The sequence below is a fragment of the Astatotilapia calliptera genome, chromosome 14 (genome assembly GCF_900246225.1).
Source record: "Astatotilapia calliptera chromosome 14, fAstCal1.2, whole genome shotgun sequence".
Taxonomy (NCBI): Eukaryota; Metazoa; Chordata; class Actinopteri; order Cichliformes; family Cichlidae; genus Astatotilapia; species Astatotilapia calliptera.
In genome coordinates, this window is record NC_039315.1 from 18,568,307 (window position 1) to 18,596,178 (window position 27,872).

At 40.3% G+C, this 27,872-nt stretch overlaps 1 protein-coding gene across 4 annotated transcripts in view; it reads left to right on the forward strand.

Moving 5' to 3' along the window:
- Positions 1–27,872, forward strand: part of grik4 (glutamate receptor, ionotropic, kainate 4) — a 351,349-nt gene that overhangs the window by 207,285 nt on the left and 116,192 nt on the right. For all 4 annotated transcript variants that reach the window (XM_026191921.1, XM_026191925.1, XM_026191923.1 and 1 more), the window contains 2 exons: positions 7,645–7,809; positions 13,542–13,639. In XM_026191921.1, coding sequence (XP_026047706.1) covers positions 7,645–7,809; positions 13,542–13,639 — 263 coding nt within the window. The remainder of the gene's footprint in view (positions 1–7,644; positions 7,810–13,541; positions 13,640–27,872) is intronic.

A 27,872-nucleotide genomic window follows, 5' to 3' on the forward strand; every position in this document is an offset into this window, starting at 1 on the left:
CAAGGTTTTTCATGGAGAGGTCACTCCCACTCTGTACAGAAAGAGGCCTGTATGCAAAGAGTAATCTACAGTCCAAGCCTGAGCAGTCTTTGTGCAGAAATGCTTACACTCTTGCTATTTTCCAGTAGAGCTGCCACGATTAGTCGACTAGTCACGATTACGTTGACTATCAAAATTGTTGACGACTGATTTAATAGTCGACGCGTCGTTTGAAGCTTTGTAAGATCACAAAAGACGCAGGAATAAGTAGTAGGATTTAAGAGTGTAATAACGGACGTCAAATGGATAAGCGGAAGCGAATGGATGGATGAATAAACGTCAAGCAGACAACTGATTATCAGAAGTGTGAGATGCTCGAGAATATACTCCGATGTCCTGTTATATTTTAGATAGCAAGGAGCAGACGGCTGAGTTTAGTGAACTTCACCTAAACAATCTGCAAATTTCATTAAAATTTAATAAAATATCATCTTGTCTTTATTTTTAGTTAGCACATAACTTAAACACTTAAAGCTGTAAGCTAATGATAGTTATATAAGAGCAGATGCTGCTGGTGCAATAAGCTGGACGTTTTACGTCCAATCGATGATGATCTGGTTAGTCGACTAATCGCAAAAATAATCGGTGACTAGTCGACTATCAAAATAATTGTTTGTGGCAGCCCTAGTTTCCAGATATAAAATAACAAAATAACTTAAATGATCCTGACTGGATATAAACACTTAAACATTTGACACAGAATTGAGTTTATTTCCATCGTACGTTACACAGGGTCAGTTTACAACAAATGTTGTCTATCTTTAATATTAGCAAGACAACTCCAACAGTCATCAAATCCCCTATGGTCAAACGCTTGAAGTGAAGAACTTCATCATAACAACTAGCGACCTCCACAAGGGCCAGGCTCAGGCAGGAGGGCCCATCTGCCACAACCAGTTTGGGGATGAGGCGAAACAGAAGAGAAAAGGAAAGCACTGAGAGATCACAAGCAACAGCCATGTGAACAATGATTTAGAGAGCCACTTTTTTCCCTGAATAACTCAAGCATATGCTATTTGATGTAAGTTGAAGTATATAAATATGAAATGAATGGATGTGCAGCCGACAAATCTGCAGCAGCTGCGTGATGCTGTCATCTCAATATGGACCAAAATCTCAGAGGAGTGATTCCAGGACCTTGCTGAATCTATTACATGAGGAATTAACACTTCTAAAGTAAACAAAAGCTCTGTACAAGCAAGGTGTGCCTAACAAAGTGTCTGGTGACTACTGCCAAAAGAAAAGGCCTGAAGGACCCCAAATATAAACAGGACCAGTATGTACTTTCATGCTTTCACTTTCTATTGTGTAGCTCCATCAGTTTGTGACCTGCTGAGCCTAAAAGAATTACTTTGTCATTACTAACACAGTTTGTTTCTATGAAATGCTGTAGACACAGCATTAATTATTTGCCCTAAAGGTGATTTTTCTATCTCATTGAGCAGAGGGTATCTGCCCTACATAATAATAACTGCTGAGAACACATATGTGGAATGGTTGCCAATATGAAAATAGATTATGATGTTCTTATCCTTGTTTCCATTTGAATAAAAGTCATGTTAAATCACTGTAGAGTATCTGGACTCTTTAAAACCCTATTATTTGATCAAAGGCCAAGTCGCACTGAACCCTCCCCCCCGTCCCACGCATCCCTCCGATAATAGATTCTCTTCCAATCAAAGTTGGCGAGCACTTTACCATTAATTGCCTCATATATAAGGAGAAGCCCTAGTTTATTTGATCTGTATTTAGCACTCGCCCTGATGGAAAGGGAGATGCACCCATTGAGTTAATAGAGAAGCAAGCAGATCCTTCAATAAGATAATGAATTTTTTACCCTTGACTGCCACTTTCCAGTAACACATTGAGCTTCTATATGATTACGTCATTAAAGGTGTTGTTCCAAAGCCAGGAAACTGCTGCAAGTAAACTTCTGAAAGTGTAAACATTTCTACTTTGCTTCAAATCACATTTGCAGGATAAATAAATCCAGCCTCTAAAAGCAGGACTCATAAGGTCACAAGGTTTAATGACAACAGTGACATTATAACAGAGAGACGTGGGTGGAAAAGAATCCAGACAGGAAATATATTCTGTAAAGATGGTGCTTGTATCACCCTTAGCTGTTTTCCTAGGGTACTGTACTCTTAACAGCGTTCTTAAGGTCTTATCATTGTGTAATTTTTCACGTGTAGAAATAGAAATAGGAGGGAGAAATGCTCCTATACCTTATTCTGGGATAAAGAGGACAAAGATTTGATTCGAACACCAAAGTTAAAGTGATTCATTCAAATAAGAAGTGAGATGGCCACCAAGGGGTGTGACCAAGGTGGCTCCTGGGTAGCAAGACTCACTTCTACAGTGTTGCCTTGCTTCATTCAATCTGTCTTTTAGTTTGTTTATATGACTTATAAGATTAGCAGAGTTTATGTAGTTCAAGCAAATTAGTTTCTCCGTTGATGTTGACGGTATAACAATTAAAATCAGCATGACAAGTTAATTAAGGGATGACATCTGAGGGGTGTTTAAAAAACAAAAAAAACCCTCACTGGATCATAGCCTGCCGCTGTGTGCCGGTACTGCAGAGGAATTTTTTTGTTTGTTTTTGCCTATTTTTCACTGAAGCTCTCTTTCACAGTCCAGATGCCACCATGCCTCAGCATACCTTCTGGCAACTCATTGATTGGTTTCAATGGATCAAACTCCAGCCCGTGTTTTCGCTGCGTGAAAACAGCCCTGCTTGTTTGCCAGCTGTCATGTATTGACCACGGTAAAATGTCAATTCCTCTGGGAACAGAACCTGCCAGAATTACTGATTTTACTTACTTCTGCGGGTAGCTTTCATTGTGCATTACAGCATTTAACTAAAATACTAATATTGTATTGGCATTTATATTTTTTCTTGCAGCTTTGAGGTGATATTTCTTTCTTGTTTTTTTCTTAAATGAGAAAAGTGCCCACTAAAGAAACAACAATCAGTGTGGCTTTTTACACGCACACACAGATCTGCAAATTAAACTGGGGAAATATACAGTTATTGAGATGCTGACACAGATAGCAAACAATAATTGAACGCATGTAAAATCAATGTTATACTCTCAACCTAAATGTCATTGAATCATCATTGAATTCTGATATTGGTTCTTGATCATTTTTGCACCCTCAGTTAATACTGAAACAATGTGGACGTCACTACTAAAGATCAAGAGGACATAAGTGTTGTTTCAACTGATGTAAAAAAAATTACTTCCACTACTTCAGAATAATGAAATTTACTTATCTAAATTCACTTATCTTATAATAAATGGTGTAATGATGTTGAGTGAAACATTTTTGAGTGTACTATTAAACTCTAACATCAGTTAAGTTATTTAATTTATTAAATCAAGATTAGTTTACAATAATTTTTGATGAATTCACTCCTACTGAATGATGTCCTGCCTCCACCTGGTGAACTGCCTGAAGGTAAAAGAGTCACAGACTGTCACTGCCTCCACTTGCTCAGTGACTCCATGTACAAAAAGAAAACAAAACCAAAAACTGAAAATAGGACATGAAAAAAAAATAAGGAAAAAGCAGACTTTGTTCAGAGGTTTTCATATATATCTCTCTCTTTCCAGAATTCATCCTAGCTAACATAATCTGTGTAAGTTGTCAGTTACGTTAGCAAGCTAACTTCGGTTATTGACATTTTGAAGTGCCTAATAATGACCATGGTGACAGTTACACATCTGCAATATGTGTCACTGTACTCAGTATTTGACGAAGTATGAAATATAATTGGTTAAAATACATTTGGCACCTTTAAAATATTAAAAAATAAGTAAATGCTTACCTGATGCAGAGGAGATCTCTGGGGTGCAGTGATGTCAACTAATACAGGATTGTCTCCTGTATCATAGATTTTTAAATATCATCTTAATAGTGGACAGATGGGATGCAATACTTTAATTTCCCAGTCAACTATATTGACAGCTATCATGATTTTTCATCTATAAATAAATCGTATTTTAATATAAATTCCTGGTCAACCATAGATCAGTGACCAATGGTGGTCAGACGGGATGTACCACATTGCGAGGGGTGTGATGGAACAGTTCAATTGATAATAGCTTTTCAATTACCCAGTCATCTCTGAATCCATAACTTTTCACTTGGTCAACTATAACTAGATCATCAATTATAAACAACGACAATTATAAGCTATATAGTTTATGTCTTGCATATTTCCACAACTGTATCCATAATCACATACTGTGTATGCTACCGTTGTATATAGTGTGTTATCTTACTTTTTTTCATTGGTTGTACTTATTTGTATTTTTGTATTTCCTTCTGATATCTGTACCTACGCTGAGGTAACGCAAAAATTTCCCCGTCGTGGGATCAATAAAGTCTTGTCTTATCGTATCTTAGAAAAACATAATCAACCTAATCAAACTGAATCAATGTTATTCCAATGTCATTACTATTACACTGACAAGTTTCATCAGTATTTCAACATTGATTCAAAATTTATTTAACATGGCCGGATGAAGCAATTACTGCGCAGTTAGTGAGTCCGTATAATCAAGTTTTTTTTTTTAGAATGAATCCTGCTGTTCATACTTTATTCTACACTCCAAAAACCAAGTCTTTGCCCTCATTAACAGGAAGAAATCATTTTGAGTAAAATCTAGCTGAAATATATGAAATCAAAGTTTTATTTGTTTAATAACTAATGAATTGTTAAGAAAATATGCTTAGTATAAGCTGAATGCATACCAATCAATTAAATGTTTTAAATGTTTTACACTTATGGAAAAAAATTAACTGGAAAATGCAATTAAATTACTTAAAGTCGACAGTGTCCTGCAGTCATACAATGTTTGTTTGTTTTAGTTTTATTATCCTTCATCACATCTTTAATATGTTCTGTCAACATGCATGTTGGGTTTTTGGTTTTTTTGTCATTTATTATGACTCCCATATTCCATAATAGCCTGCATACTGTATCTGAGAGGAAACTGGCCTCGTTTTCTGGCTTTAGAAGAGCCCGTGACAGGAGACTAACCGGTCAAATATTGTTTCAAGCCAGTTTCAATTGAGTAGTATCCACACAGGAAGCAAGGCATGCTGCCGGTTTAAGCAAAAGTGTTTCACCTGGAAGAGCAAGCACTAAATCCAATGTGACGATAAAAGTCAGCACCGATACATTTTTAGCTGTATAAAGACTGTGCTTGTGTGATGGGGGGTGTTAGGACAGAGAGGAGAGAGCTAATGTAAGATTTTTGGAACAGAGTCATTTTTTCTCTACACAATTAAATCCAGGAAAAGTTCTCTATACTTCCATCCAGCCATCCATTTTCGTCTGCTTATCCAATTCAGGGTTGGAACTTATCCCAGCAAAAGTTGGTATACACCATGGACAGGTTTCCAGTGTACTGCTGGGCTAAAGCAAAGAGACAGACAGCCTTTCCCACGCACGCTTTAGAATTTCCAGTTAACCTAACCCGTTCATATCTTTGGAGCTGGTAAGAACCCACACAAGCGCAAGAACATGCAAACACAGCCCCAGCTGTCTGGTTGATTCGAACCCAAGACCTGTGAGCTGCACCATCACACAGCTCTTGAAGGCATCTTATTCTTGATTTTACAATGGTGTCTAAATAATATGATATTAAGCTGGAAATAATCAAGAAGTAGTCTATTGGGTCCATGAAGAAGCAAACATGTCCTTTGTTCACAGCTTTAAAAGCCAGAGGTGAGTGCAACCTCAGATGACCTTCCACGGCTACTCTCCGCTTGTTCACAGAGCATTCAGTGGGCTGTAGATATTGACTTGCTGTGACTTGGCGCTGTGATGGTATCAGATGAGTGGGTATGTCTCATCTTTGCGAGTCAGAGTTAGCTGATGTTTATTCAGCTGTGTGATCCGTAGGGAAAAGGTCACTTCAAACATGTTTCAGCTTTGCATGCACGTCTGATCATTTAATTCTGATAAGATGAGACACGCAACCCACGGTTTTCTTCTGTATTGGACAGCCTACAGCACATTTCCCTTTCAGCCATGTTGTACTTAATTGTATTTTTTTTGTGCCTTATTAATTTCACACTTTTCCGGGTTGGTTGCTTTTATCTCCTGCCTGCGCTTTAACTGCAGATGTAATCGATTTAACTTAAGAACCTTTGTGCTAGCCCAGTGTAATTACAGTAATTACAAAGCCTGCTTTCAGACATCTGCTGCACACTTTATTAGGCTTTACTTTCCTGACTGTAGACTTTTGAAGGTGTCTTGCATTTCATATAAATATTTGTTGATGTAATTGAGTCGAAAGCTGATTAAGTTGTCAATATATAATTTCAAAATTGTTGCAGTTATGTAATGAATAGGCACTTGACTGATTGTTGATATATTGCTGACTTGTCAGGGTTCTAACGAGCATTGATCCAGCATAGAGTCAGTGGATCAAGCCACACAATTTCACGAAAAAAAGCCCATTAATGGTTGGACTGATAATCAAAAATAAGAGACAGAATGAGAAGCTGTGTGCAATTCTGTTTCTCTCCTTTCTGACAACACAGTAAACAGATGATGTTTGCTGCGCCTGCATAATTGCTCATCATGACAATGTGACACCTGTGCCGTTAAAGGTCACGGAGTAAGTCCATAATGTTGTTCCCAAAAAGAAAAAAATTGGAGCATGCACACAAATGTGCCACTCCTTAGTTATGATGTGTTGTGCAATGATTTATAATAACCATCTGCAGCCTTATTGTGGTGGAATTACATTATTTTTTCTGCATAAAAACGAGAAGAAAGCATCATCTATATCCAATCCCTTTATAATTGGCTTAGCTAAGCCATATACAAGACAGGAATCAGTTCCTCTGATTATAATGCGACTACACTGCAACAAATATTGCATAGAGAATGCACCTAAATCATTTTGGAGAACAACATGCTGTCTTGTCATTCTTTAGTGTTCTTGTGACAAACTGATTTAATTTTGTAGACCTACACGGTGTACGTAGCGTCTTTGGAAAGCTGCTGCAGTGACTGGTGTTCTAAGTGTCTGGCATGCCATTACAGATGCTGATTTTCATTCTTGTGCTGCATGATAGAGGATGTTATGACTTTTAGGTTTTGTGCTGCCCTTTAAAATGCCTTTGAATAGGTGAAAGAATTTAAAGCTTTTAAGATTTCAGGGTTTTAACATACAGATCCATTATTTACATTATGTAGCACTTCACCTTTTTGGAAATATTAAATACCCCACCCCTACTCTACAAGCTGCTTGGAAAAGTGTATGGAGTTATTAAGGATAATGCTGTGCCATTGGAGGTACTCAAGAATAATGGAGAAAGGTGTTCACGAAAAGTCAAATAAGCACTGGTCCTAATAAGCCTGTGCGCCGCCTTGGGAGCTGCTTTCTGTAGACTAGACTTTTTATTAAAGAAAGGGGAAAAAGTGTCTTTTTAAATTCCTCAACTCAATGGCAAAAAGGCCACCTTCACTCTCCTTCATTTGGGAAATATTTCACTTACCACTGAGAATAAATGTGTTTTATTTTGGGGGATTTTCTCTCAGTCTCACAACACAATGGCCTTTTCCATTTTCCTCAGCTGCCATCCTTGATGACCCTATGGAGTGCAGCAGAGGAGAGCGTCTGGCTATCACGCTGGCCAAAGACAGCATCAACAGGAGCAGTAACCGCTCCATCACTGGCAAGCTGGAGGTGGACATCTTTGAACTGCTGAGAGACAGCGAATATGAGATGGGGGAAACAAGTAAGTAGCACAGGAAAGAAAAGCAAGTGATTGTGTGTGTTTGTTGGCTAACGTGTTTATTCATTCAGAGAAAAAGAGCCTCTCTTGCTCTTTCTGCAAGTAGTTGCTCATAACATATTTTAATAGATGTTCTATTTTTTTATATGGTTGCTCGCTTTTTTAGAGATGACCTTGAAAAGTTTTTCCGATTGTGATGTCACCGCGGGCCCATCACCATTTATGCTCCCTGTAATCCTGCATTCTAGTCCTGAACAATAGGCTCAGAAAATAAACCTCCACCATCAACGCTGTGATACAAGCATCAGTTGAAAAAGGAATCAACAAATTCACTGAGATTTAATTAATTTTTTTCTCCAGAAAGTCTCATCTTTTCAAGCTGTTCCAAGATCTCTTTCTTAAAGATCTTGGGATTTCTGAGAAGTGGCAATAAAGATTGGCATAATCATACATTTACGTCTACGCATCGGCCATTAGCCCCAAGTTATAAAAATGGAAATGTGCACGAAAAGACAGCACACGTCACGTTTGGCCTAAACCACCAGGTGCAGTGGACATTCTAATCCAGGTGTTGTTGAACTTTTATTAAGTAGGCCAGACCATCATGGGATTCCCACTAATTTGTTACCTAGATGTGACAAATGCATCACTGAGAGTGACCCTATTAACACAAGCCAGAGTAGCTATTTGCTATCAGCGGTATCAGCACTTACCCACAGCATTTTTGTACTGTCTGGTGACTTGTTGCATCACACCTCAATGTTTATTGGTTTGTTTGTTTTTAAATTTTTAATTTAAACACCCCAAATCAATACAGCGCAGTGTGTCTCTGCAAAAAGTGCAGCCATTGATTTTCAATATGACACATTCCTACTTTCCCAAATGCAAGAGCTTCAGTGGTGCCTGCCTAATACATGGAAACAGCACTTCAGTTACCACAGCCACAACAAACTGTTTTACTTTCTCTGCCCGGGCTAAGACAAACCTCACAGCGTGGTTCCTTTAGTGTGCTTGCGTGCGTGCATGTGTCCCCGTGTGTTTGTGTTTGTGCGTGTGGGTATATGTAAAGCAAAGTGTGTAGCTGTGCACAAGCTGGATTTTGTGTATACTGTGCAAATGTTTAGTGTGTGAAAGTGTGAGTGTGTAATTAGAGCCAGGATTTGGATTAGGGACGGATCAGCGGCCACGGATAGATGAAAATATCACAGAGTGAGAATTACCTGGGAAGAAAAGTCAGATCCCACCATCAATGAGTCCTTTCCTGGCTGTTCAGTATGGACATAGACTGCTTGCTGCATAACATCCGCATACTGTAAGATTCTATCATGCACAGATTTTCTGTTCTATATAATAATGTGTGACATCTATATGACAACCTTTATTCTTGAACACATCCTGAATTTACTCTCTTTAAGTAGTCTTCAGGAAAGATCTCTAGGTTTCTTGAAGTCATTTAAAGCTCTTCTTTAAATGTTGAGGCCTTTTATTCTGTTCTCTGTCAAGATGACCCCACACTGCTTCAATAAAGTTAAGGTTCAGCCTCTATGGAGGCCAATCCATGAATGATGGTGCTTCATTGTTTGGGATCATTGTCATGCTGAAAAAGGTGGCATTGATTTGTGAATTCAAATCTGAAGGTATTTTTCCGCTATCATGATTTTATCAATTTTAACATGATCCCCAACACCTCTGGCCAAAATGCAGCTCTTTACCATGACAGAGCCTCCATCATGTTTTACAGCCACCTCCAACAGGTTTTCTGGGGGAACACCGAGGCGCTCCCGGGCCAGCCAAGAGATATAATCTCTCCAGCGTGTCCTGGGTCTGCCCCAGGGCCTCCTCCCAGGGGGACATTCTCAGAACACCTCACCTAGAGGCGCCTAGGAGGCATCCTTGTCAGATGCCTGAACCACCTTAACTGGCTCCTGTGGAGGAGCAGCGGCTCTACTCTGACCCCATGCCAGGTGGCTGAACTCCTCACCCTATCTCTCAGGGAGAGGCCAGCCACCCATCAGAGAAAGCTCATTTCTGCCACTTGTATCCGCAGTCTCGTTCTTTCGGTAACTACCTAAAGTTCGTGTACATCCGCTTTGTGTAGGGACGTGGGGTGGGGAAATAGTAAACCAGTAAATCAAGAGCTTTGCTTTTACGCTCCGCTCTTTCGTCACCACGATGGACTGATACAGCGTCCGCATCGCTGCAGCACCAATCCATTAGTCGATCTCCCGCTCCCAACTTTCCTCACTTGTGAACAAGACTGCGAGATATTTAAACTCTTCCACTTGGGGCAGTATTTCTTAGCTGACCCGGAGTGCGTATTACACCCTTTTCTGGCTGAGGGCCATGGCCTCAGACTCGGAGGTGCTGATTCTCATTCCCGCCGCTTCACACTCAGCTGTATACCGCTCCAGTGTGAGCTGAAGGCCATCACCCGATAAACCAAAAATTTCAGCCGAAGAGCCCTATCTCCTGAGTCTTAACTGGATTTTTTCCCTATTTCTTAAGGACAAGAGTTTACTACCTTGTATTGATTAGTGAAAAACAATGTTAAATAGTGATAATGGCCTAAAGATGATCTTATGATCTGAACCACAAAGGAACTCGAGGGACTTGCATAATTATGGAAATCTTGTGAAGTATTTCTGGAGATGTATATAGATGTTTATGTAAATAGTTATTATCAAGGAGAAAAAGAACGCTTGTGTTTATGGCAGTTATGGTCACACAGGTTTTAAGGCTGTCAGAGACAACAGTTTCTGTTGGTGTTTAGCTTTTCTTCCAGATAAGGTGAATCCAATTTTTTCACTTTCACCCTCAGAAAAAAAGAGTGTGGCACATTCTTCCTTGTTGAATAAGAATAGTCCCACTGGCTTTGAGACTTGTGAAGATGAAAATCTTCATAGCAGAGGTCCCCAGTGTCATCGACTGAGTCAGACTGCCATCAGAAAGGGGCTGTGCTGAGTTTGACTTCTTGTGAACAAATAAAGCAGGGGTGGGTAATTAATTTCCCCCAAAGGCCACATGACAAACTGGGACCGTTGTTTAAATAAAATGAATACCAAGCAGAACCGAGTGCAGCTTCATATTAATTTGATCACTTAATAATCTTTTTGTTGCGGTCCTTCACAACAGTCCAAGTTTGTGGTAATGAATGTGGAAAGGAACAGACTGTGGTAGTCAGTGACTACCTGAACTCCAGCGCTGTACTTTCATTGGACTTTGTCTGCGCCTACATTTTCAATTATGGCTTGTTGTAGCATCTTGTTGGTTTTTTTGACTCCCTGAATGTGGGATACTCAGATCCTCTAGCTGATCCCATGTACCCCACACTGCCAGTATTTACTCACCTATCCAAATCATTGGCGTTGCATTCAGGTGTTCCAGTCACGTCTATGGCCACAGGTGTATAAAATCAAGCACCAAGGCATGCAGACTGCTTCTATATTTGTGAGAGAACGAGTCGCTCTCAGCAGCTCAGTGAATCCCAAGCATGGTACCGTAATAGGATGTCACCTGTGCAACAAGTCCAGTCAGAAATTTCCTGACTACTAAATATTCCACAGTCAGCTGTTAGTGGTATTATAACAAAGTGGAAGTGACTGCAAACAACCGCAACTCTGCCATTAAAGGGTAGGCAATGTAAAATCACAGAGCGGCAGATGCTGAGGCGCATAGTGTTCTTAGCTCAAGAACAGTGTGTAAATTGATTTTTCAGGAGTTGTGCTCGGCCCTTATTTCCAGTGAAAGGAACTCTTAACGCTTCAGTATACTGAGACATTTTGGACAATTTCATGCCCCCAACTTTGCAAGAACAGGTTGGGGATGACCCCTTCCTGTTTCAACATGACTGCACACCAGTGTATGACGCAAGGCCCATAAAGACGTGGATGAGTGAGTTTGGTGTGGAAGAACTTGAGTGGCCTGCACAGAGTTCTGACCTCAACCGGGCAGAACGCCTTTGGGATGAATTAGAGAGTAGACTGCAAGCCAGGCCTTCTCATCCAACATCATTCTTTGACATCACAGACACTCTTCTGTAAGAATGGTCATAAATTCCCATAAACACACTCCTAAACCTCGTGATTAAGAATGGGATGTCACTCAGGTCTATATGCATGTGAAGGCAGACGAGCGAATACTAGTGGCAATATATTGTACCTCATTAGTTATCCATCAACTTTTAATAGCAGTAAAAGCACAACTGAAGAGTAGTGTGCTAATTCTGCTGCGTGATAGCCTATAAATGCTGTTTGATTTGGGCCATGAGTAACATTTTGGGTTTGTTTTTTTTAAAGCAGATTTCACTCTATTGACCTTTTCATCCAGAGCTACATCCATTTTTAGGAATTAACCTATGTAAAGTGCTTTTACATATACTTACATAAACCTATATAATTGTTTAGTTTAAGCAATGTTTTTGGATCCTTCTAATTTAGACCTAATATAGTAAAAGAACTGAATCCCACACAGTGTTTTTTTTTCCAAAAAAAAGGAGTGTAACTGTCCAAATACTTTCAATATGGCTCACATATTTACACACAGAAAAAGCTCGCCGTGCACAAAGAGAGCAAATGAAAGTGTCACTGGGGCCGGGAGCATTCTGGCTTGCAGTCAAATCATTCAGCTTTATAATTCAGTGAAGCCATTACAGACAGGTGCAAACAAAAGTGTGGGCATGGATGCGTTAGTGTGTGCGTGTGCACTGTATACATGTGTGTTGTTTTTTTTCATGTAAGATGGCAGTGTATTCATGTCTTACAAGCCCCATGGGTGACTAGCGGATTACTTATTAATCATTCGATTCACTGCCTCTCGATGCACCGCACGGGCCTGGAAATGTTTCCCCTTTGCCTATTTTACACTGGTGGCTGGTTAATGCTCAGCAATTCCCCAATAACAGCCACCAAATTACCAACACCCACACTCACACACTTGGTGCACACATGCTCACACAATAATAGTGCTTCAGTATGTGTGTCTTCTTTACACCCTGGACTGCAGTGTGTTAATTACAAGCCAGGGATTATAAACACATAAGAAACGGCATTCTTTCCCAGTTTGGGAGATTAAAGCATATGGCCTGTGCACATGGCAAAGGAAAGAAAGTCACTTTTACTGAAATGTTTCTGTTTACAGATATGTTTTAAAGCCCAAAGGTACCGCTGTTAAATCAATCCTTGTAAATGTTGTATTTGAAAAGCACGATGAGATGTGTGTGTGTGTGTGTGTGTGTGTGTGTGTGTGTGGGGGGGGGGGGGGGGGGGATATTATTGCATTCATGTGCAAATTATCAAATACCAGATTTTTTATTTTCACCCTCCAGATATTGCTGCTTGTCACATTTCCCAACGTCTGCTTTTCACCGACTCCCACTCTGTTTATCCGTCATTGTCTTCTTTCTTTTTTGCTGCATATCTTTCCGTCTTTATACTTGAGAGTTGATCATATTAATATCCCCAACAAGTAAAACATCCAAAGGCAGATAGAGTGTAGCATCTGCCCTTGTGCATATTTCCCTTACACTTGTAGTTTCTGGTTCCCTTGAGACAGGAGAAATGCTGGTGCAGGCTGCTATCTGTTCAGAGGTTGAGGCAGTGATCATATGGATCCATTAACATTAGCCTGAAAAAAAAGCCTGATCTAACACCAACTGCCTTACTTTACTTTAATTATCTCTGTTACCTCTAATTGCCCCTGCTTATATCTCTGTACTCCTCCTCTATTTTTTTTTCCAGTGTGCCAGATCATGTCCAAAGGGGTGGTGGCAGTCCTTGGTCCATCTGCCAGTCCAGCTTCCAACTCAATCATCAGCAATATATGTGGAGAGAAGGAGGTAAGTTCCAACCAACTGGCCTGGGGCTGGTGGCGTGCGATTCAGCCACACAGAAAAAAAGGGGCAGATTTAGCTGCACAAATATTATATTTGCACAGAAAGTTTTCCTTTCATGAAGGAAAATTGCTTATTGTGTGGTGACTCATCTGGAATGCCAGAAGGTCCTTATCATTACAAACTAGAATTTATAATTTTCTGGAATAAATCAAAAATTACCAATGATCTCCAACTGAAAGTCATAACACACTGCATAAACCATTCGAAAGTCAAGCAGGGCTTTAATAAGGCTGTACATAAGTGCTGTTGTGCATAAGTGTTTTAGCTTCATTCACATTTGCAGTCATTTGTCATATGTCTACATGTCTACCGCCTTCAGACTGCAAATGTTATTTAAATAATAAATTCACCCCACCAGTCAAAACTCAGCAAGATAGCTTGCAAATGTGAAATTTCCCTTGTGGATCTCATGAGACACCTTTTTAAATTTCCACAGTGGTCGCACCTTTTATCCAACTGTCACTGACTTATTTCTGCCAGATTAAAGTTTGGATTGTTCATATTGACATAAAGGAGATGGACTGTGTTAATAAATGTGCACATTGTTATTAGATCACCCACAGAACTTTCCCCTCCTATTCTTCTGTTTTTTTTCTGTTTGCAGCCTCACACTAGTCTGTCCTACTTAGTAAATCTGGCCCAAAGAGTTTGAAACGTTGACGCTCGTTAGTGGCTATGTGGGTTTAGCAGGAGACTTACGGGGAAAGGGTTCCCAGTTGTTCGTAAAAATGATGAAATTCTACCGTGTCATTTTTCTCCATTGCTATACAGCTCAAGTCAAAATATCACTGGACATTTTTTCCCTTTCAGTTATATTGTATTAATATTTTTAAAAGAATTGCAGTAATGATAAAATATCCAAATACAAAGAAAACAAAGAGCAAATAGTTCAAATATTGTTCCCAAACTCGTTAAACCATTTTTTGTATATACTCGCTAGCTGCTCTCTTAGGTACACCAACTTGGACCTCCTTTTGCCTTCAGAACTGTTTTAATTTTTCATGCCATAGATTCAAGAAGGTGCTGAAATCACTCCTTAGAGATTTTGGTCCATTTTGATGTGACAGGACTGTCTTCTGTGGTCTTCTGCTGCTTTAGATAATCTGCTTCAAGATTTGACATGTTGTGGAGTCAAAGATGCTCTTCTGCATACCTTGCAGAAGGTATGCTCAAAGCATTCTGGCACCTCTGGCATGACCAAGATACCCAGGGAACTGTCTCTTGCTGGATGTTTTGTCTTTTTGGACAATTCTCTGTAAATCCTCAGACGGCCATGTGGCAATTTCCAAAAAAATTTGAAACCGCCCTTCTAGTACCAGTGACTTCATGCCATGTTCAAAATGATCTAAATCACCTTTCATGTGTTATTTTTTTCTAGTATATGATGTGACATGATTCATCTTTTTCTATGAGTATTTTCTAGTCAATGTGCTTTATTATTTTTCATTTTTGTTTTTTGTTTGCCCCCCCCCCCCCAAACACTTCTGATAGCTTTTTAGGATTTAAAACCTGAGGTTCAGTCATGTTTGTTCACATTGATGACAACTGTGTTCTTTTGGCTACAAACCAAGCAGAAATGGTTTTGGGGTATTTGGAACTTCATTTGACATAATTTTCTCACATGTCTCTGTAACTGCCTTCCAAAATGTTTTAATTTTTTTGCCAAACACTGTGAAGCAGTGATCATTTAGCCTTTATACTGCTGCATATGCTCGTGTATGGCATACCAAAACGAGCATGGCCTTCAGTCTCACAGTAGCAGAATTGGAGGAGGGGGGGGGGCTTCTAAATGTGCTGCCTTTTTCTCTGAAAAACCTACAGAAGGACATGGAATTGTCAGAGCTTCTTACTATTACACGATTTTGAAAGATCAAAGTAGTTTTAATGACTTCTTGTGACTAATTAAAGCAGGGGTGGACAAGTGTGTGGGCAACTTTTTGGGGCCACATGACTGCTTATGTTTAAAGTTGTTATACTGTCTCCTGCACTCTTGAGCATGTCAGATTTTTCTCAGTGTGACTCAACTGGAAATATACAGTATGGTAAATTATTTTATCAGAATAATTAGAAACTAAAACAACTATGCAGTTTTATACAAAGTCTGGTTTGGTTTCTTCTGTGTCTCATTTATTGAAAGCAACAACCGGCCATCCATCAATTCCTTAAAATGAGGATATTTAGCAGATGTTTTTTATTATACTGGTCTGATTTAAAAATGTATAATTTCTTATCTGAGCACACTTTAAACATGACTGATTGGATTTTGTACAGAGCTTGACTGCAACCAAACAGATCCCAGTTGGATGCTAATTGGCTCGTCTGAACTCTGACATGGTTTGTTTTGCTGCCTGATGTCAAGAGACAGCGCTCCTCTAAATGAGACAAAACTATAAACTAGATAAAAATCTATTATAAATAAGATATGTGCGTTCGGAAAAATGTATCTGTGACAGCCCTGATGTGGTGCGGTAAATTTGATGTTTTTTTTAATACATTTTGCTGAATAAATTAGTAAATTCTGAAACGGCTTGATTATTAACTACAGTTTTTAAAAACATGTCAACCATCGTTCATTTTATCCATTCAGTGTGTTTTACTGTGCTCTTCCATAATTAGATTGTGTCTGCAGTGAAGCCGCCTATTTAACTGCAGGAATCTGATCAGTAGAACGACTAAAACACACTCTATTGCCATACTAGCTCCAATAAAGTCCTCTGGTACAGTGCAGCTTGTCTTTCTAATGAGATATCAGTCTATTATAGCCACAGACAGACCAGGACTCCCTGCGGTTAAAAATCTCTGGCTGCACTGACTGGCAGTACAGAGAGCTTTGAAACACTGACTATGATAATACCACCGTATGAATATTAAAGACTCCATGAAGAGAAAATGCACATTTTGAATTGTTAACCGATAAACGCAGTATAGAAATAAAATACTCTTAGGAGTTGATACCATCCGCATAGATGTGCAGTTTTCCTACACTGGCTCAAATTCCATCTTTATTGATGTCTTCTCTTTGTGATCTGGGTTGCACAATCGGCTGGATTACCAGAATACTTTGTAGCTCAGCCAATCGTGCCTGTTTGTCACAGAGACTGACAGGATTAGAAGATCTGCTGTTGTCATATTAATTTAATCCTCATGTAACACTTAATTAAGCAGTCATTTTAATCGGGCCTCAGCCAGTAGCATACAGCTCGGCCAGCTCAGATACCATTTCTTCAGACTGAATAGCTTTAGCATTTAGACGGCTGATAATTCAGTCATCAGTAAAAAGGGACAAATATATAATGTGGTCTCCCACATCGCGTGACAGCTTCATAGAAACATTCGCACTGGGCTTGTGCTGTGCTAGTTTGGTGTCCATCACCAACTGTTCTGTAAATTTAACACTCCTACATCCACTATCAGTCTTGACAACTGTCTCCTCCGAACAGGACCTTTTCTGTGATTTTCCGGGGGCACGGCAATGTGTGAGAGCAGCTTTTCTGTTCTAATCTTTGAGACTCTGTCATTTTACTTGTGTTTCTTAATTTATTATAGCCTATATTTAGGGGTTTTTTGCACTGATATTCTTTAACCCTCTCAAGGCAGGCGTTATAGATTTGCAACAAGTAAAAGCTAACAACCTGATTACCCCACATACATAGTTTTTTTTCTACTCAGAAGTACCACTGCAGGTATTCTTTTGTGGATTAGCAACAAAAACTTAATTTGAGCCTGAGAGGGTTAATATCGAACAAAAATGTTACTGCAAAAATGCAACTGACTGCCGTGACGTAAAACTCTTGGTTATTTTTAGTTATGATTCCCTTTTTATCTGAGAAGCATAATGTTTACATTTGGATTGATGGCAACACATAAAACAAGCTTCTGCTCAAAACTGTGCCAAGTGTTGCAACAGAGTCGTTTCCCCCTTCGACTACTGATAAACAACAACAAGATCCTTTAAGCAAAGGGAGCAAAACTGCACTATATAAAAATGCCATTACTAGTTTAAGTCCTGCATAAAATTACATAAATTCTATTAGCACATGACCTAAAGGTACCTAAAGTACCCATAATTTAGGGCATTGGCCCCACTGAGAGACGTATTTTGTTTATACTCTACAATATATCACTGGATTACTGCATAAATACCTAAGTAGCGTTTTACTGCTGTAGATGGTAAAGGTGGAGCTTTTTGTGCACTGTTGGTCGGTGAACCTTATATAAGTACATGTTTCAGTAGCGGAATACACAGTATCTGAGTCACTGCCTTTTACATTTGATTGTTACACTTGTGATTAATGTCATGTGCTCGGCGCTGGCATTTTATTTTATTGTCCATTATGGATAAGAACACTGACTCCCTGCTTTGTGTCTACGGGAGGCTAAGAAAAGATCACAACATCCCCCGTATATGGGAAATGTGTCGAGATGACGTAAAGCGGAATTATCCTTTAACTCATTGACCCTCACCTGGATGTTATCAAGAGCTAGGAGTGTGCAGATTTGTATTCAAATCAAACACTACACCATCTGATTTTGCTGATTAAGTCCTTCATCTCAGGCTTAAGGTGTGCAAATCGGCCTAGTCAGCTGCTGCTGTGTGTGTTATCTGTCTTGCAGAGAGGTCACCTTTCTCATTCTGATGGGAATGCTTGTTGATGGCATTCACCAGCTTGGCCTTAAAAAAACAGTAAGCATACTAATAAGTGCCCACATTAATCTTGGTATTGAGACAATGGATATCCTGTAACACAAAATGTTCACAAAATGAAGATCAAATTCAATCATCTATTAAATCTCCCATCTGTGTAGTAGTTGAGAAGGATTCATGCCCTAAAGAAACAATGAGATTTTTTATCAAAGCAGGTATTGATAATTTATTGGCACCTTCAGTTAGAAAATGATTGACTTAAGGCAAAATATGATAGGTTAGAATATGGTCAACCTTTGCAATGATCATAAATGGACCCCTGGTAAGAAGGGCTGTGCATGAAGAGGCTGAAGTCCAAGTTAAAACTTCATTATTTCACACCAACTAGGTGTTTTCCTGAGTATGGTACGGCTATAAGTCAGGCTCATCCAATAGCGCGGCAGAGTAAACAGCAATTCTTCGTGAAATAATGTAAACCCTTATTCTGTGCTTGAAAGGCAAATAGTCTGCTGCACGCCTCTGCGGACCGCTCAGGGGGACAGGAGTAAATTAGATGCCAGAGAATAAAACTAAAGGGTGTCCAGGTCCAGGTGCAGTACGATCAAGGGCTTTGTGAGCAAAACACATATACATTTTTGCACCAAAGGCATTTCATGAGGAAGCCGTTGGTATTTCATAAAAATAAAAGGTTCTTGATCAGACAGATTCAAAATAAGAAATAACTGAAAAATAGCACACAAAAAAGTAATAATGGAAGCTGTATTTGCTAGAGCAGAGGTGTGTGCGTGTCTGTGTGGTGTGTGTGTGTGTGTGTGTGTGGCGTGTAGCACTCTGCACACCAGGTTCTGACCACCTAATCCCTCACTGTGAGCGCAGAGCCACAGATGCTGTTGCTGCCCCAGCTCGTGGTTTCCTTGGACACTGACAGCAATATTGTGGCTGACAGACCCCACTAGGTGATCAGCACATCGTTTACCAGTCTCTATCAATCACTCCCTGAGTTCCACTGCTGTTGGCCACTTTTACCGAGGAGAGAGGCAGGGGAGTGGGACTGAGCCATCTGGGTTTCATACTAATGGTGACTAATATAAAAGGAGCCACTGCAGAGAAGTGATTGACTGTGTGCAGGTTGAGCGCTTCTTATCATCTGAGACAATGTAACAAGCAAACCTTGGGACCGGGACTTAAAAACAGGGCAGACTAATGTTGCGTGTGTTAGAAGCCTCCTGTTGCTTTGCAGGTATTTAAGCTCGACTATGCAGTGAGGAGCTCGTATTACTACGATGCTTCCTTTTGAATCTCAAAGATAAGAAATCAGACTTGTATTCATAGTTTATAAATGGTCACTTAGAAGAACTACATTTAGGTTCCAGGAGTTCTAATCCCCCTATCAGAAATCCCAGAGGCTCTATTTTCAATGCCCGTGTTGTACTTTAATTTATTTTCATAGTAAGGCTTGGATAGGTCATTTAGCTATTGGCCATAATAAGATTTTAAAGTAATTGAGCAAATGTCAATGAATACATTTGTACATGCCTCCTATTTTATCTGAATCCTTTTCCATGCCACTGATGATCTCATGCCCTGTTTTTATCCCTTGCCTACTTTCCTCGACTGCAAAGGATGAAACGTGCTGCATCCCTGTGTCTGCTGGAGTGAGGAAACATAATACTCTATGACTTCAACATGTGTCAGGCATTTTCATGAATATTAATGATATGTCTGATGTCCAGGGGTTGCTTTAGGCTTGAAAAGCCATCTGCTTGTAGGAGTACAGAGAGATTATCCAGCTGCATTTCCGCAGGGTGGTGCTCAGGTTGGATTTAGAGGTGAACCTGAGGTCTGCTGGGCAAACAAAGGCCATCCTGGCAATATTGAGGGATTTGCGCTTTTATCCACACATAGACACACACAATAACTCAAGTATTCTCTGAGAAAACTATTATATAAATACTCTGAAAATTGCTCGCAACTTGAATGTCACCTAACCGAAGTGCTAGATTAGCGGTGCTTTTAAGGTGTCTTTATCCCTCCCTTGCTGTGTTGCAGAAGCTCTTCCCTTCTCATGTTGTGCCTCTCCCTCGTCCCTGTCTCCTGTGATACAGTGTTTTGGTGCATTGGGAGTGCTTTTGTTGAAAAACTCATTCGGCACCAGAAAAAAAAAAGAATCTGTACCTCTCTCTTCTGAGCGTGACTTTATTTGGAAGATAGTTTGAAGTCAAAACATATTTCTCAAGATTACTTTATTAGTAGGCAAATGAAATCCGTAGGATTCTTCCACATGGCCAGACAGAAGCAATTGCTGAACAGGAACATCAGACAAAGCTGAGGCACAGTTGATTGCTTGCATATGGTTATTGAACAGTTGAAAACCTACTTTCAAAGAAGCAGAGTTTTCAGGTTGAGTGCTTCATTTGTGTCATTTATTATGTACTATTCCTTAAAAGAACCCACTCACGCTCACTTTGAATATTTGAAACAGATCTCAGAGTGTTTACGTTTGTCCACTCACATGTGCAGATACTGAATCTGAGGTGTTTGTGTTTAGTGTTGAGTTTTCCTAACTGATTTAAATGGGTGAGTTATCCTGCAGCTCTGTGCTACACGCGGTGCAGAATTGCTTTTTGTCACTTGATAAGCCCACTAGCCAATCCGGAAAATCCTCTCTGGCCAGAGACCATTTACACGATAGCTGTCTTTTCTTTGGATGCTTTCGAACGTCTCCCTTCCAGATGTTTCACCACAGTTGGTCATACCAGAGCCAGAATACTGCCGCTCATGTTCAAGTACAACAAAACATGTGGTCAGCTTATCTTTCACACAAGTACACACTAGTTACTGTCTTACACACCGTCGTGTCCTGTGCCAGTATATAAACTTAAAATTAGGTGAAAACAACTTCAGATGAATTACACTACATGACAGATTACCGGTACATAGTTTTATATTTATTTAACTAAAATTAAGCCAAAATACAGAAGCAATGAATGGAAAACGAAGCACATCGTTACTGTTTCCACAGAAAAAACAAGGTAAGTAACAGCCAGGTGCTGATAATGGAATCCAATTTATTAATTGTTCATCAGCATGTCTGAGCACCTCTATAAAAGCAGACGTTTTGGCAGGTTGCTGGTCTGGAGCATTCGGGTGTGTGTTGACACAATGCCAAGGAAGAAAGACACCAGGAATGGTTAACTGGGAATGGTTATAAGGCCATTTTCAAACAATGTATCCATAATTCCTGAGTGTGAACGATTTGTCACAAATGGAGAATGTCAATGGAAAATTGTACTTAGTAGTCAGTATAAGCTTTTAATGATATAAGTTTACATGTGATAGAATACTGCATGATGACCTTTTCCTTGCTTAGAATTGATTGTTCTTTATAAAACGTGTTCTGATATTTTTATCTGAATCTTCCCACAGCGATAGTAAGAAGATGAACAAGCAGTTCTGACCTCGCACACACACACACACACACACACACACACACAGACAATCACATGCTCACGTATCAACATTCCACTGAACAAATGTTTTCATTTTTCTTGTGTATAAATGAAGACAAGTGCAAGAACAGAGCGCGCACTTCACAGGGCCTCCACTCTGATGTGAGCACTCTGTGACCGCCCTTGCAAGTAAAATCTGCAGCGTGTGTGTCTCCACTCTCTGACTTTCAGCTGAAGAAGTGTCTCTTAGAATAAATCTCTTGACAGAGAACATTCGAGACAGTTGCCAGTATTCTCAGGTATTGATGTCCCGGCAAATTCACCCCGAGGTAAGACTCCACAACCCTCTGTTAGCACGTTAAAGGTTAATGTTCATGACAGGACAGTTACAAATAGACTGAACAACTACAGTATTCTGTGTTTGGAAGGACAATTTTCTCTAAAAAGAAGAACATTGCAGAATCACTTCGGTTTGCAAAATTGCAACTGAAACAATGCCCTTTGAACAGATTAAAGTGCTAAGGTATAGATAAATACACTGACTGAATATGTATATGACTGAGTAAAAGAGACTCCTTAGAAAGCACTTTGAATAGAGCAGCACGTTTTGGAATAATCAAACATAGCATATAAACACCTTACACCAACTGTTAAGCACGGTGGTGGATGGGTGGTGATTTGGGCTTGTTTTACAGCCACAGGACCCGGCGACTTTTCCGACAGCCAAAAGTTGACAAAAATGTGCATCATGCAACAGGACAACAGAACAATAACCTCAAGCACAGCAGCAAATCTAAGAAAAAAAATCAAGGTACTGCAATGGCTCCAGTCCTCAGCCTGATTGAAATGCTGTGACGGATCCTTGGACGACCGGTCCATAAACACAAATTTCAATGAGCTGAAGCAACCTCGTGAAGAAAAATGGACCAAAGTTCCTCCACAACGATATGAGAGACTCAGAGAGTCATGCAAAAGCAATAAATACTTAACATTATTACTGCTAAAGGTGGATCTAAATCTACTGAATCATGAGTGCACTTTTACTTTCACCATCACTATGAACAACTGTCACTGTATAAGTCCTTTAACTTCATATGCAGTGAAAATGCATTTTATTATGAATTTCATGCACTGTAACGCATCTGTGCATAATATGTATTTTTTGGTTTGTTTGTTTCGTTTTCGTCTCATCATGACTGGGATTGTCGTTATAGTTTATGCGGCTTTAAAGAAATGCAATTTGCTGGAGGCATTTTGGTCTCCAAAATGTGTTTTAAATAACCATTATTATTCTTTAATACTCCCTGGCGCTGTGCGTCTGGGAATTAAATAACTCACTTTAAGGACGAGAAGAAAGGCGTCTGTTCGTTTGATTCCTTTCTTCTGGTGATTTTAACAACATGTCACAGTTTCTTCAGTTGATTTTGTTTGACTGTTTTCCTGTGGGACGGCTCGGTTATTACTTATTCCATGCACTAAATACAGATCCAAGGTATCAGTCTTATCAGTCACTCTCCTGATTCCACTGCTGCTTTGTATGCCACCAAGCTAACTAGCTTGGTGGCATACAGAGTCCCCATAGCAAGCAAGTCTTTCATCTGATTACATGAACACCAAGGTGTGTTGTCTGTTCGCATCCTTGAAGCTGAGTCTGATGTTGTATTTTTTCTTTATATGGTGTGCAACCTTTCCTTTTCTGCAGATGTAACAAACATCTCTATCCTTTGCTGTCTGGTCTTATACTATTCTCCTGTCATTGCCCAGTTTATTAGTAGTTTCTTCCTTTCTTTCACCCCATCCCAGCTTTAACCAATTTTCACCTCTCTGCTTTTGTTCCACCTTTAATATCTGCTATTACTGCCCTTACACAAGCTTCCGCTGATCTCGCCTCTGTGTTGTCCTCATTCTCACCTCTTTCTTACTTTTTCCTCTCCTGTCTCCTCTTATACGTTATTTTTCTTTTCCATTTTACCTCCTCCGCCTGTCTTTTTTCCTGCCATTTCCCTTCTACCCAAGTTCTTCTCAGATAGCAGCTGCAGATGACTAGCGGGTCAGGATGCGCCACTCTAATAAAGAGAGATGGAGGGATAGTTTTCAGAAACAAACTCTCCCTCTCTCTCCCTCTGCGTCTGCCTAATCACCCTCTATCAGTCTCACAATAAATCTCTGTGTTTGAGTGTGTAGCGGTATGTGTTCTGCTATGTGGGTCCTGTTCTGCTTGGGGATGGGGGCAGCTTACGGTTCAGTTCTCCACTGAAATTGAGCTTTAAGACCACTATATGTAAAATACAACTCGCTCCAGCTGCAAACAGCGTCGCATTGGCAGCAAGCAGCACATTATTCTTCACAACTCCGAGTCTGAGCTGATTAAACAGAGCTGATCTGCATTTTACTTCAATGTAGTACAACCAGCTGTAGGAGGACACATATTTAACTTCAGATGCAGCTTGCTTATCCAGAGCAATGGGGAGACGGCACGGCGCCTGCTGAAATCTCACAAAAAGATTTCAGACTTTTAGAGATGCTCACAGCTTAGTATTTGTACAGAAGTAATGAAATACAGCAAAGCATAATGCTAATTTGCTTTTCACTGCTGTGTGCAGTGCAATGTTTTTTGATGTTGACCCTGTTTGTGAAATCAATTTAGGTTCGAGTACTCGAGTTTTAATCTACTTGTTTTGCTGCTCCGTCTGCTTGTTATCGTCGTCGGAACATCTCTGGGATCTTTAGATGAAACGATCAAACTTCCCTTCAGTGTTTTTTAAGACTGCAAGCTAAATGAAAAACCTGGAATGACTTGCATCAAGGCACAGCTCCTTTTCTTTTTCTTTTTTTGTATGCGTGCATTTGTGTCCATCTGTCTATGTGTTGGAAAGTTTTGGGAATTAAATATTAGGCTCAGAAGTGAAAGCGAAAAGGGTTTAATGGCAGGTGCTCAGCTGAAGAAGTCTCAGAAGTGGAGCAGCATCATCCTTCACACATTTTGCTTCCTTTTTGGTCCGCTAAAGAGCTTTTCTGTTTGCCTCGAACTAGAGCATATAAAGTACTATCCATCCATCCGTTCATTCATCCATTTTCTTCTGCTTACCCAATTCAGGGTTGCGGAGGGGGAAAGCTGGCGCCTCGACAGGTCGCCAATCTGTCGCTGGGCTTGTAAAGTACTAGGGTGTCAAGGCTGCTGCCTTTAGTTTAGGAAGCAGTGTCAGCGGGATAAATTATTTCATTCTATTAGCTATAACCAAATGCCAATTGATCTTTGGCATTTCTTTCCTGCTGCATTATAAATCTATTAAATACTATAGAAGTAGAAATCTTCCACTGCTGCATATTTATTCATAATGAGCCAGTAATTTAATTACAGTCATGAATAATACATAATAGGACCATAATTCAAGGTTCATATGCATACGTGTGATGAAGTGTACATGCGGCATCAGTACATTTAGTATACTTACAACCAAAACGCAGGTGCTTTTTCCTGTGTCTTCTTAATTATAATTAGATGAGCACAGCTGTTGCCTGCACCTATGCTGACCCTTTTCTCACAACAACCATTGATCTGTCTTGTCAGTGCCACCCTGGCAGAGCCGGCGCATGAAATTCATACCTGCTTTTTTTGTCTGAAAGCCAACGCTTCGAGTTTATCTTTGGGATTCAATACAGAGCGACTCCCAGGTGAGAGCCGACAGCAAAATGTATTTAGATAATTGCTGTGATCTGATCTATGAGGAGGGATTCTGCTTGTTTGCTACTTGGCGTGGCAGACAAAGACGAAACAGAGTTTTTGCATCATGTGAAAGGAGACAATACTTAACCCAGCCGGTGTTGCTTCGGCAGCCGACTGAATTTTCACTCTGTGAGCTGGACCCGTCGAGAGCATTCGCATCTTTTGTCTCCCCATCAACTCTTTTCAGCTCAAAGGCCATGTTCCCAAAGATTTGCTGGCCAACTGTTAGCCAGTTTTGTAGTGTAACTGTGCTTTGTTTTGGGTGGTGTAACTCAAACATTTGGCCAGACTCCCAGAAATGGATTAGTCCCACAGATAGATAAAAAAAACAAAACTCTTTCTCAATCAAAACTCCCTGCGGAAAGTTCTGGATTCAGCAATACCACAATGTTTCAGCGCGCTGGATAAACACTTGGAGTGTGCATACTGTTTAGGACCATATTTCCTGGTAAATACCTTATTTAGTTTAATCAGCTAATCAGAGGTTCAATCAGAGGTGTGAGGTAACTCCACAAATCAGAACAGCATTTTTTTCCTTACAATCACTGCTTAAAATCAGCTGGTTAACAAACAGGGAGTTTTAAAGCATCTCTCTGGGTTTTTTTTCCACACAAAGAATTTTGCTGGAGAGTAGAGCAGTGGTGTGAGGAACAGACCTCTCTGGAGGAAAGGAACTTTTTTCTGTCTGAACTGGCTGATCAATGAGATAGAGATCTCGTGGTCAATGTTCCACTCTCCTAAAAGGCACCGTGGGATCCACAGCCCACTTCATCTTTATCACTGGTCTGCTTCTGCTCTGACTGCAGGGACCAGATGCCGGCTCATTACTACCACAAATAGAGATCTGGCTGCATGGCCTGAGACTGGGATGAGCCGGCGGTCATGAATGGAGATTGCTGGGAGGACAACATTGACACTCTTCCTCACTTATCTCCAGTGTCTCATCGCCACTTTCTTTCCCACGAGATTTTGCCTTTTCTGAATGCCAGCATCTGGTCTCCCAAAACCCTCATAAACCTTTTGGTTCAAAAGGAGGGGACCAGGTAGCTATAATAGACTACCACCTGCCCTCCTCCATCTCCTGCCACCCTGGATCAACACCTCTGCCAGCTCCTCTCTGGCATTCTGGCCTTGGCATCACACTTGCTGACTGATGGACAATGTCTCCAACAGCATCTGTTCTCCAGTGCTCAGTGGCCAACATAACTCCCTGGCTTGCAGTAAGTTACACCGAGCCAGGTTTCGTACTCTGTGTTGCGCTATTGGCGGGTTTTCTGCAACTGGTGATGTCCAAACTGATTAGCTATGTCGCTTTTTACGCTAGATGAACTGTTCTTCCTCTGGCTTAGGCAGACCTCTACTCAACTCACTGAGACTGAGTGGCTGCTGTCCACTTGGCAGAAGTGCTAAGTGTTTTCAAGGACAGTTTAAGCTTCCTGCCAAGCATGCGTTGTATGCTAATTAATGACCAGGTCAACATGTGTTAATGTAAATGAGTCACAGCGCCTGACGTGTTCCAAGACCCATAAAAGTACAGTGATACGTTATTAAACTGAGTTTTGATCTGATGCCCCTGTGAGTCCAAGCCAGCAGATGTAGTTGTTGATTATGTCTCTGCCCTCCATATGGCACTACTGCACGTCCACCTCCTCTTCAACTCCTCTCACCCAGACCCCCCCTCCCGTCATGCTCCTGTTAGGTTCACATCCGACAGGTAGCAGAATGACTTGGGCACTTGTAAACTCAACAACCGAGGCAACCCAGGGCTTGTTGGACTGGCCGAAAGGGAAATTAGCTTTCACCTTCACTTCAGCTCAGAGCACTGGTCTCTTCACTAATACCTCAAACTATTCTCCTTGAATGTAAGCTCAAATTTTCTATTAAAAAGGGGTAGCCAGAGGTTACTGCTGAGAGAATACAAAGAAATTGTTATTGTGAAATTGTGTTAGAGTGCATCACTGGCATGTGAGTTCATAAATAGTTAATCCAAGGAGACCAGAGAGTAATTTCAGTGTAATTAAGGTAATATATAGTTAGCACATTGTAATTGCGTAAAGGCATTTTTGCAGCCATATAAAGGTTCCTCCTTTTCCACTGCTCGCTGTGTGCAAGTTCCTGTGCAAACCCTGTATCCTGTGAGAGCTCCCTCATTAAACGGCTGTCAAACTTAAGTCTGCAGACCTGCCAGCCTTGCTGTCACACTGCAGGAATTGCACGCACACAGACACACACATATATATCACAGTGTGTCCATATATGTGTCCATATATGTGTCCATATATGTCCATATAGCGCCAAATCATAACAACAGCTGCCTCAAGGCACTTTATATTGTAAGGAAAAGACCTTACAATA